The 11,726-nt window shown below is 48.1% G+C and overlaps 2 protein-coding genes across 5 annotated transcripts in view; one reads left to right on the top strand and one right to left on the bottom strand.

Moving 5' to 3' along the window:
* Window positions 1-228: 228 nt before the first annotated feature.
* AVPI1 (arginine vasopressin induced 1) lies at window positions 229-7,718 on the top strand. Of its 3 annotated transcripts, none has more exons than XM_016164228.2 (3): window positions 229-347; window positions 5,871-6,167; window positions 7,125-7,718. In XM_016164228.2, exons 2-3 carry the CDS (start codon window positions 5,881-5,883, stop codon window positions 7,282-7,284), a joined length of 447 nt encoding a protein of 148 aa, XP_016019714.2. In that variant the 5' UTR covers window positions 229-347; window positions 5,871-5,880; the 3' UTR covers window positions 7,285-7,718. The 3 variants fall into 3 exon arrangements, with proteins under 3 accessions (XP_016019714.2, XP_016019713.2, XP_016019712.2); XM_016164227.2 differs by having other exon boundaries at window positions 241-711; XM_016164226.2 differs by lacking the exon at window positions 229-347 and having other exon boundaries at window positions 5,823-6,167.
* Window positions 7,706-11,726, bottom strand: part of PI4K2A (phosphatidylinositol 4-kinase type 2 alpha) — a 25,967-nt gene continuing 21,946 nt past the window's right edge. Inside the window, exons 9-10 of one of the 2 annotated variants that reach the window (XR_001599312.2) lie at window positions 9,269-11,190; window positions 7,706-8,163 (exon numbers count right to left, since the gene is read on the bottom strand). Coding sequence is in view for 1 of the 2 variants with exons in the window: in XM_016164225.2 (XP_016019711.1) it covers window positions 11,029-11,190 (162 nt within the window). In the remaining variant the exon portion in view is untranslated. Of the gene's footprint in view, window positions 8,164-8,785; window positions 11,191-11,726 lie in introns of those variants that run through there. The other variant, XM_016164225.2, reaches the window with a different exon arrangement.

Genomic DNA, 11,726 nt, shown 5'->3' with positions numbered 1-11,726 from the left:
ACTGACGTCAATGGAGGGGCTCCTCCCAGCGCTACGCTAGGGCAGTGAGGGGCGAAGGGAAAGGGCCCAAGTGACCACGCCCCTTGCCGTTGCTCCACCGCTGATTGGACCTGGGAGTCTTCGCACTCGGGTTTCGAGGCCGAAGGAGGGAATGGGGCGGAGCCAGGACACGCCCCTCGCTCCTCTGCGGTCGCTGATTGGCCCACGGAGTCTCCGCGTTCGATTTTGGAAGGCTCTCGGCAGAGCTCGCACCAAGGCCCGGCTGAGGATTGGCTGTTCCAAGGCTGGGGAGCGCTTTCTCCGGGGAACCGCGGCTGTGATCGAGGTGGCCCGCCTCGGGCAGCCGGGTACGTAGGTCTGCGACCTCGCTTGCGCTGCGCTGGGAGCCGGCGGGAGGGCGAGCGGTCAGAGCCGGGGTGCTGCCGGAACCCAAACCCCCAGAAACACCTGGGGCCCGTTGTTGTGAGAAGCGCTACGTCTGAGCCTCGGGGGCCGACCCTTGCTGGGGATGTCACTGTGTGACCTCGGCCAGGATACCCCCTCGCAAGCTCTCGTCCTCTTGGTGAACGCCGCCTCGTTCTTGTGAGCACCTTCGCAGCAGAAGCCCAGAGCTGCGCCTTCCTTTTGGAAAGGCCGGGCAGGGGTTGGAGTAGGCACATCATAGCTCGCCCCATCCCGATTTGAGGTCTGTCGGCGCTGCAGTTGAGCGTGGTGAGTAATCGCTCTAACTCCCCGCGGGGCTGTGGAGTGCGGAGGGCACAGAAGCTGGCTCGGGAGACCAGACTTTCGATCCCTGCGCCTTCCAAACCCGGCAGAAGCAGATAGCAGGCTCCGGGAGGTTTCAGAGCCTCCTGGGTCCTTCCTCTGACAACCTCGGTAGCCATCTGGCGGGAACAAAAATAGCAGTGGTTGAGAGAGTGGGCGCGGGGGTTAGACTTCCTGGGTTCATATTCCCAGCCTTATCTCCTACCACCTGTGTGACTTTAGGCAAGTTACTTAACCTTCCTGAGCTTAGCTTTCTCATCTGTAAAATGGGTGTAGCGATAGTGCTTCCTCATAGGGCTGTCATGAGGATTCAAGAGATCACCCGCCTGAAAGTACTGTGCTGCACTTGACTTGGAGCAAGGTACCGAAATGGCAGCTGTGATTTAAAGTCCCCAAATGACTCCATCTCCCTTTATCCTTATCTTTCAAGAGTGAAGACCCCTTTTGAGGGAGTTTCATGATAGTGGTGATGATGAAAATGACCATGATTCTATGCTCCCTGGTAGTTAAACGGCCTTTTCCTTACACCATTCATTCATGAAATAATGTACTGGGATGGACGCTTTAGCATACTTTATGTCCCTTATCCCCTTAAGGGTTATTTATTCTATTTTGATGATGAGTAAACTGAGGCAGGGGAAAACCGAGGCTTGCCAGAGGACACTCAGTCGTCAGTGGCACAGCCAGAATTCAGGAGTTTTTTTCCAGGTCATATCTGAGAATTAGTCTGGGGAAAGGGCCCAGTTTCTTTCTCCACCCCCTGGGACACAGATTTGGAGGCCAATGTATGTCCAGTTCTTTTCGGCATGCACCGCTAACTAAGGCCAGGCCCTTCAGGGTGGGGGGCTCACACGGCCACTTGGACTGAGCCTACTACTTGAGGAGCCACAGATTTTGGCTGCTGTCCAGTGACATGTCTGTGTACGGAAGCAGGCCAGGGACACAAGTGTTGATTTGGGCCTTGGGCCAGAGCCTCCAGTTCTTTTTCTAAGGGGCCCTTGGCCTCGGGTTACAGATTACCACCACCACCACCACGATTATCTGAAGGGGTTAGCTGAGTGAGGAGCCAGTTGCTGTGTAGCTCACACAAGTGTGTTCTGCCTCTCATAGTCACTAGTGCCTCCCTGAGACCACGGTGTGTCCAAACTGAGCTTCAGAAATTACAAAGAGTGCTTAGTTGTGCACCATATTTATATATTGCAAATTCATTGCATGGTGAGTCACTTTTTAAATCTATTTCTTTGTTAGAGCTCTACAGTTCATTTATTGCCTGTTTCAAAACAAGTTGAACTTTGTCATTTTCAACATTTGGTATTTACTTTGGGGGTTCATTTATTAACCTAGTTTGTGTCAAATTGAAGTATTTTACAGTAAATCTTTACTCATTTGCTCACAGACCCCTGCTTATCTTTTATGTCAGCTCTGAAATGAGAAATTCATTTGTAATCTTTTAGTAGCCATGTGGTTTCATTTTCCAGTTTGAAAAGTACCATTTTTCAAGTATACACTGACTTTCCTAGATTCAGGTCTTCTCCAGGAAATGAGGGGGAAAGTAACTATTGAACACACTGAATGAAAAATTTCTTCTAATAAGTGTTCTGTTTCAATTTTTCCAAAGTTTACAATCTAATCCTTCCTGATAGCCACTGATTATCAGCCTAACTGCTGTCTATCTTGGGGTGAGAGGCAAAGCCAAGACTGAGGGGGTCTCAAAATCTGGAGGTGACCCTCCCAACCGGGCTCATGCAGGGTATGGTTGAGGCTGGAGTCTCAGACTCTCCGGATGGTTATGGTTTTTTGTTAGTGCATTTGTAACTCATTGTAACTCTATGGCTGGCGGTAGGGCCTTGCAGAGCCTTGCAGCTCTGGCAGAGGTGGCTGGGGCTTCCTGAGAGGTCAGGCTCCAATCCATTTCCTCCCTGAGGCAGCTGCTGCTGTTTGATCCTGTTGCCATTCAGAGGGGAAAATAAGATTACCTGAGTCTGAAAGAAAGGACATCATACTTCTCCCACCACCCAAACCCCCCTAGGAGTCTGTTCCAGGCTTGGCCACAGCCATCCTAGGTCACTGGAGTGCTTTAGAGCAATGAGTTTTGTCTCCTACCAGACCCTAACCTCACAGCGCATAGCAGCAAAACAGTATCTTGCCTCCATGGAACACTGAGACGGGGGAACTGCTAGTAGGGGAGTTTTCTGGCACCTAATTAGCTAGACCTGTCCACACATGTTGCTGCTAGGCCCTGAGAGATGAGCAAACCCATCTCTGTTTTGGTACAGACGTAGCCTCCTCATGAAATCATTGACTCTCAACACTGGCACACACCCTCAGAGACCATCAGCGTCAACCTGTTCTTACAGATGCAAGAGGGAAATAGACCCACAGAGGCATGTGAAGTGCCTGAGGCCTCTTAGCCAGTGAGTGGCAGAACTGGGGCGAAACCCAGTCCTCTGATTCATAAGCCAGTGCTCTTTGCCTTGGGCTGGGTTGCAGTTCCAGATTTCTTTTGTGGAAGCAGGGGATCTTCCTCATTAGAGCGTCACAGATTCAAGGCTGGGGCAGCCTATCACCCAGTAAACAGCCTGACATTAGTAAAAAGATTAAAATACATTCCAAATCCATCCCTGCCTCAAGTGTGATATAGTCAGTGTTCTTCCTTTCCACTGGTGTGTTTCCGTCCTTGTGAGCTAGGTAGGAATAGTGAAGTACTCCTCAGAGAAACAATGGGAAGAGATGTGCTTTGAGCTGGTTCTGGCCTTGGCTAAGCCACTGGTACTTATATCTGTGTCTCAGCTTCCCTCTGTTCCTCTGTGACCTGGGGTGAGAATAAGTGCCTGATTCTTAGAATTGTTTTAAGGATGAAATGTCATACATGTTGCCTGATTGATAGAATAAATACCCCATAGTTAGTTTTGATTTCTCTGATCAGCCTGCAGTTGTTACTTGGTGACCGTTGTTTTCTGGTCATAGTATATTTATATCATCTAGTTCTGGGGTTTTAATTACCAGACATATTAGGTTTTAACTGGATTCCCATTATAGTGCCTACGGCAAGAAGTTTTAAAATTGTCATTTTTCAGATAAATATAATTTTTATGAAATTAATTTATCTGAAAGTATTCTGCAGGTTTAGTTACTAAATCTTTTGAAAAGATAGTGGGTTCTTATGATAGAAGGCCTAGAGAGTGGGGCAAGGGAGTATGGAAATTACTGGAATAAGGAGGGTGACTATTGAGGTCAGGAGGAGGGAAGGCCAGGGCAAGGGACGGACGCTCATTTCTGGGGAGTCTGAATAGGATGGAGTGATGGCTCAGACTTTCAAGAGAACAAAAGGCATGTGAGCGTAAGGGCTAGTTTTGTAAATGGGCTGAGGATAGGAAACCAGTAATGCTTTTATTTATAAGACTCTGTTTGCATTTTTTACAATGAGCATGTACATTTTACCTTATTTTCCCCCCTTTCTAAGCTGGGTGCTGGTTGACAAGATATCTCTGTAGCTAGCTGTGGAATGAGGTCTGACTTAGCAACCAGGCTGTCCCCCATTAGGTCCCAGGCTGTGAGGATTGGAGGGAGCAAGGCAGGCCCTCATGTGTCTCAGGCCAACTGCTTGGAGGAAAAGGGGGTCCATATCACACCCCTGACCCAAATACAAAAGGCAGGGAGGCCAATAAGAGGGGTTTTTGCACTTATTTAGCTCTTATTAGGTAATGGTACATACTAAACTCATTTAATCTTTACAACAATCCTGGGAAGCAATTAATAGCTCCATTTGACAGTTAAGCAGACAGGCGTGTAGAGGCTGACTAACTTGCCTAAGGTCACAGCCAGGCAGGTGACAGAGCTGGTATTCACCCCAGTTCTGTGTAATGCCAAAGTCCTTCGTCTTTCTTGTCTCCAGTCTGTTCACCAAATCCCATGGCTTTTTCAGGCTGTACCAGAGACAGCGATAAGTTGGGTGAGCCTTAAAATATAGTTTATTTACAGTTCAAAATAAACTAGAATTGAGGGAAATGCTTTACTTTTCATTTCCTGGATATAGTGGGGGGACACTGAGATGAACCTAAATTTTATGGAACGTTCTTAAAAGCTTCAGCCTCTGCCCTGATACTGATTCTAGCCCTGTAGCCTCTTCTGCCCCTTTTCTCTCTGTGGTCCTTTGGACTGTAGTCAGATCTGACTGGTCTATTTAATACTGTTTGTTAATTTATATGGACTTGGTTCATCTCCAGGGTCTTGAAAATAGGGAGAGAGATGACTCTTGTCCATTTTGCAGATGGAAAAGCAATAGTGGCGTAGCGAGTGGCCCAGGTGTTTCTGCCTTGGGGCCTCTTCCTGCGCAGCCTCTCCAAGGAATATGTGTATCTTCACCAAGTCCTCAGAGCAATCCTGCAAAATAGGCACTAGTACAGTTGATGTGTATACAGGAAGCAGCTGGGGCATGGAAGGTTGCCCGCAAGTGGTAGAGGCAGCTAGAAAGAGGATTCTGACCTGCGTCGCCCAGCTCCACAACACCTCTCTTACTTCTGTGCTGCAGAGCCTGGGCCTTAGTATCGGAGATCTGGATTCTGTTCCTCAGTTTCCTCTTAAGTACCTACCACATAAGGCTGCCATGCTCACATTTCAATGTTAGGTAAATACAGCTCTTCAGTGGTGCCTGGCACATGTGAAATGCTCAACACATTTCAGCTGTTACGCTGGAGTTTCATTCAGGCCTGGGTATCCTGGGGACTGCCTTGACTTTCGAGCCAGACAGACCTGGGTTCTACTTCTGGCTCTGCACTTACCCAGGGCTTTGTGACTGCAGGAAAGTCATTTAACCTGAGTCACATTTCTTCGTCTGTAAAATGGGGGTAAACAATTCTTAACCTTACGGGTTTCTGTGACTCAAGTTCACCCATGTGTCAGACACATAAGCACTTTATAATGAAGTTTGGCTATTATTTTTATTTCCTCAAGGTGCCCTGAGAAATTAGTGATTTTAAGATAAGACTTACACCACTTTGGATCTTGGAGAAGAGAAAACCAGAGGTCCTTGCATTAGTCAGGACAACCAGGTTTGGGAAAGGCCTGCTGGGCTGCTGATGTCTCTCCATGCTTTCCTTCCTCAGAGCACCTAGGATGGGCACCCCAGCCTCTGTGGTGAGCGAGCCACCCCCTTGGCAGGCCCCAACTGAGGCCCGGGGCCGCAAGCAGGCCTCAGCCAACATCTTCCAGGATGCTGAGCTTCTACAGATCCAGGGCCTGTTTCAGCGCACTGGGGACCACCTGGCTGAAGAACGGGCACAGATCATCTGGGAGTGTGCCGGGGACCACCGTGTGGCTGAGGCCTTGAGGAGGCTGCGCAGGAAAAGGCCCCCAAGGCAGAAACCCCTGGGCCACTCACTACACCACTGTAGCCGGCTCAGGTGGGTTCCTTCCTGGGACTGGAGGGCTGAGGGGTGAGAGCACTAATGATGTCTGTTCCACAATTTCCTAGCTGTGGGACCTGGAGTTACCAACCTGGCTTCACTGTGAAATGCCTACCATTGGGGTTATGGTGAGGTCTACACAGTGCCTACCACATGGTTGGCCTTTCAAAGGTTGCTGTTAAAACTGAAATCATATGACCCTGTGAACTTCGATGGGAAGGGGTGCCTGGGTCCTATCAGTGCCACCTCATTTTACAGTGATTCTCAACAAGGTAAGAGGCACTATTATTTGGAAGGAAAAAAAAATCCTGTTTACCTATTACTGAGCAGGTAACATTCAAAAGTCAGTCTGGTAAAACTTTTGGATGTAGGATTATAGAGAATATAGCATAGGAAAGTACTATAGAGAAATCAAAGATTAAAAATTGGTTGGGAAACTTTGCCTTAAACTTTCTCTAGCCATCTACCTCTTTGCTTAGGTCACTGCTAGTCCAGGAACAGGGAGCCCCCAGGGATCTAACCAACCATTATGGGTATACTCTGGGCTCCATTCCTCTACTGCCTTCTCTGGGTCCCACAATCTGAACATCAGACCTAAACAGGCCTTCTGAGATCATCAACTCCATATTAACTCCCTACTTAACACACCTTGCTAAGGATACTTGGTTCCCCCAGTCACATATCATGAACTGATTAATGATGTCTGCCATGAGTATAGGATAAGGAAGCTAGAAAATGTTGAATGTTGTACTCCCTGATCTAGTCCAACTCTCTTTACAGATGAGAAATCTGAAAGCTTTGCCTTGTCACATAGCTCTCGGGGGCAGAGACAAAACCAGAGCCCCAGTCTCATATTGCCCCAATAGTATTTTAGTAGTTCACACGACCAAAATCTCTTTTTAGTCCCCATTTTGTTCTCCTATTGATGGCCTATTACATGCTTGTTCTCTGCAGAACCCCAGAGCCCCGTGATCCACAGGCCAATCCACAGAGCAGTGCCACTGAGATGGCTTCCACCGATCAGTATCTGAACTCTAGAAGGACAAGTGCCAGGATCCGCCGGAACTGGAGGAAGCCAGGTCCCACAAGCTACCTCCATCAGATCAGACACTGATCCAGGGAAAGGGCTGGGAATGGCAGTATCTTCCCCAGGAATCATAGGGACTTTTGCCAAAGAGCCTGGGGAGGTGAAGAAGGAAAAGACTTAAGGCAGACAGCATCCTACACTGCTACTAGCCTGCTCAATTCAGAACAGGACTGAAGGTGTCCACTGAGCTAATTATGTAGGACCCATCCTCACCAGGAAAAGTAACAGAGACCGTTCTTGCCTTGGCCCTTCCTCATCTAACACTATACCTGGGCTGCATGATATTCCCCTGGGAGTCAAGTGACGGGCACTCAAGACTGAGCATCTCACCACTCCTGCTATTAACCCTCCTGCTACTACTACGACCCATGGCCCAGCAGCCTGTTCCACACCCCTGCCCCTGTCAGGCCACACAAGGAAACTGTGGTTAAGTGGCAAAATAAAAACATTTGCATCAAGAACTGTGTATTTGTCACAGAAGGGAAGAATCTTGAAATGGATGCTCTGGAGCCAGGGGCCGAGGGGTTGGGCCCATCGCAGGGAAAGAGGCGTGTGTTCCCAGGAAGGAGAAAATAAGGCCGGCCCCCTTTGCTTTCTCACCACCATCCCTTAGAGCCCCTGTGCTGAGGCCTTCTTTCTCAGAGGCTATCGATGGGGAAGATGGAAACCTCTCTGCATGCAGTCCTAATCCACAGGAGAAGAGAGGGTTCTTGGCCCCTGGCCAGCTCTAGAAGAGGGAATGCTATATAGTCAGCCCTGCAGAGTAGGCAGTGAGCCTGCAGTCTCAGTGGTGGGTACCAGCTCCTTAGCTGGATTCTTCATCCCCAAGGGCCAACCATCCACAGGTGGGTCAACCGCTGGACCAATCATTCTTGAGCTTTCTGCATTATCCAAGGTTGCCATAACCTGAAAACCCGAGGTAAGGATTTTTATTACTATTCTGGCTTCATCTCAAAAGCAGCATACCATGTGCTCATTTGCATATAGCTCTCCTTCCACACATCCTATCTGCTTGATTATCTATCACTTAAAGAGGCCAGAATTCCAAATGCTCCAAGCAGGTGGTAATGCACATACAGAGCAGGACTGCCCTCTCGTGGCCATGAAGAGAAGCCAGTCCATATTCCTTATCTCAAACCCTTGAGGCTAATTTTGAAATTCAGAATTTTTTTCAGCTTTCAGGAAGTAGTCAGTGAAAATACTGTATAATTTCTAGTAGGGGAACATCCCATAACAAAACATTAATATTTCTACAGCAAATATTCACATTAAGAGGGATATATAATGATTATGAATAGCTTCACATCAGTGTGGGTTCAGGTCAGTTTTGGTATCAAATGAGTTATAAAAATATTTTTGGTTTTCAGAGCATTCGGACTTTGGAAATGAGCACCTGTATTTCCCCTACTAAGGAAAATAGACTCAGGAGCCCTAACTCAGCAACTACATAGAAATGTGGTGTTCTTTGTCCTTAAAATTGCATTCTACTTTGTCTACCTTCCACCAAAGAAAACTAGACAAAAAGAGGTCAGAATTGGGCTTGTTATTCATACATTTGCATTGATTTAAATACATTACAATTTCTACAGTGCATTAGAAGAACAATACAGAGGCAGCAGGACTCTCACAGCTCAGCCTCCACTCCCTGACATTGGGGGCCAGGGTCTATGGCTGGCAGAGGGCTGGGTGGTTCTATGAGTGCCACCCAAAAGCTTGCCCTGGCACTCTGAGCCCCTGGCTCTCCCAAAGCCCACAGTCAAGGCAACCTGAGTACAGGCTTCAGGCAGAATGGAGACAGGCCAGGAAAGGATGCCCCCGAACTCTTTCACCTGCCAGAAATGTGACCAGCCCCCTCCTACGTTGGACTCGGCTTTCCTTCTCCTCACAGAGCTGGTCAGCTTGGCTTGGGAAGCAACCAGACTCCCTCTTCAGACTCCTGAGGCTCTCTTGACAGCCAGGTGGAGCTTTACCACACATTTCTGTAAAGGTGTCTATGGAAAGCTAAACATACCTGGGTCCCCTTCCAGCCTCTGGGAGCCCTGCTGCTCCTGCGTTCTGAAGGCAGGCATTCTCACAGACATGGTCCCGAAGGCTAGTGTCCAGGCTGGCTGACTGGGATTGTCAGGGCTGGGGCTGGTGAAGAAGCTGTGCCATCATCCACAGTGCATGCATATCCAGCTCCTAGAGACTCTTCTTGTCAGCTGGGTGGAAGCCCAGGACAAGCTGGCCGCTGAGGGCAGGAATGGAAGGACACCAGCCTAGCCTAGCTGACAAGAGGGCTGTACATCTCTGCTCTACCTCCTAGATGGCGGGGGCTGGGCAAGCAGAGGGCACACAGCTGTTGTCCTTACTTCCTTTCTTTGGTTGTTTTTCAAACCTTCAAGATAGTTTCTTCCCAAGGCTGACTGACTAATTGCTGGGTGCTGGAAACTTGAAGTGTCCAGTAGCACAGGGCTGTGCCTTAGCCACAGATAGCACCCTCTTTACTCCTTCCTGAGGCCATTCATTGCTTTGGTGTAGAAAGGGCTCGGACACCTGGCAGGGGAGACAGCTGAGGGAAAAGAGACAATGGAAGCAGGAAGATGCACTGAGCTGGGCAGGCACTGGGGAACAGTTTGAAGGCCTCCGTCCTTTGGGCCCCACCTTTCTCAATAAGCCATAGAAAAACTAGCCTGGAACAAAAGTCAGGGAGCAAAGGGCAGCTACCCATTAGGAGGCAGAATACGAGTCCTATTACTGCCACCAAGCAGCAATGGTAGCATAAAAAGGAGTCCAAGGATCTAATATTCTGTTCTCTTATAAGCTGAGACCCACTCCACAACCCGAACTGGACCTCTAAGTCAAAAGAGTTGAGAAAAAAATATCTAAAACAACAGACATAATATTAATGGACTCAGAAAGCAAGACTGGAGTAAGTTTGCCCACTGACCAATTACAGCTCCCAGCATACACTCAGACCACATGGATCACTTGTGCATGCTGGGGAGTCTATGTCCTCCCTCCTGCCTTTACCTGAATGAGAGGCAAGCTGCAGGCTTGCACTAGAGAAGTTGGGTCCCTAGCAGGGCAGAGAGCAGAGCTGATCTACAGGGTCATATACGGAATTGCTGGGAGGTCTGGAGCTAAAGTACCCCCACCATGCAAATTGGGTCTGGAGGCTTTTAGTCAGTCTATTGCACTGGTGGGAGAAGGGGAAGACTTGGCAAAAACCCAAAGAGAAGGTGTGGCTTCTGTCTGTCCCAGCACTGTGAGTACCCAGCTGCCTTGGTCCATAGGAGTGGGGAAATGCCAGGCACCGGAATGTCTGGGTCCATGCAAACGTAGGTCTGGTTTCAAGGTTTCTGATATAAGAGGATCTGAGATTCTGCCCAGGTTTTTCTAATAGTATTTAAGTCTGTCTTTGTTATTTGTTTGTTTCTGATGCAGAATATAATGAGAAACTGCAAGAGAGCAGGGTGTCAGGGAGAAAAGGCAATTAATTACCCAGTCTGCCCCCAGGAGACGCTGGAAGCTGTTTCTTCCTGGGCATCTGGACTCCTTGCATGGAGCTCCAGCCCTCCCCAGAACGCAGAAGGGCCCACCAGCACTCACTGTCCCTCTGATTGTGCTTCTCCCAGTGCTTGGGAAAGCCCTGAGTCGGGTGGCAAGCAGAGAGGGAGGGTTCTCAAGGGCACTGTTCTCCACTGGCTTCTCTGACTTTTCCTGCAACCTGCTCCCCAGGCTTCCTCCCAGCCCAAGTCTCAGACAATGCGCCTTTGTCTGCCTCTCAGGCTACCACCACGAAAAGAAGGGCTTCCGACTCTGAAAGCTTTGTGTGTAGGACTCGCTAGAAGACCGCTGGTGGGACCGGGCAGTCTCAACAATCACAGGTGGCATCTGGACCAGGTGCAGGGGACTCTTGTTGTCTTTCAAGGCCTGAGTCAGATTTAGGATCTGCGGTGAGAAAAATGAGATTAATGAGGGAAAGGTATAAGCATCCAGGTCTGCCTCTGAAGGGAGACTGTCAGATAGAGTGTGCCTATAAATAAACAAAAAATAAACAACATATTAATGGAAAATTGTACAGATAGGCTACTTATAAAAGTATAAATATAAGTGGGCAATATATAGAAAATGGAAACCTCTCTAGTCGTTTTAAAAATACATTTTTAAAATTACAAAAATTTTAAAAATACAATAAATATCTTGTTTTTTGCCCTCCTAGTTAGTAAAGATACAAAAGATGACGATGGCACAGAGATGGGAAGAATTCAGAGATATGGATGTAGGGCCTGACTGAACAATCTTTCAGAAAATTCAGAGAAGAATAAAGGTTTAAACGTGAACAGGCCTTCTGACTCAGCGATTCCATTTTTAAGACTAAGGAAACAATAATGAGCATGTACCAAATAGTTTCAACCAATATAATACAGCATTGTTTATCAAGTAAAAATGACATAAATGCCCAAGAGTATGGGATCAGTTAATAA

This window comes from Rousettus aegyptiacus, unplaced genomic scaffold (genome assembly GCF_014176215.1).
Source record: "Rousettus aegyptiacus isolate mRouAeg1 unplaced genomic scaffold, mRouAeg1.p scaffold_m13_p_6, whole genome shotgun sequence".
Lineage (NCBI taxonomy): Eukaryota > Metazoa > Chordata > Mammalia > Chiroptera > Pteropodidae > Rousettus > Rousettus aegyptiacus.
The sequence above is the reverse complement of the archived record's forward strand: the minus strand, read 5'-3'. Positions and strand labels throughout refer to the sequence as shown.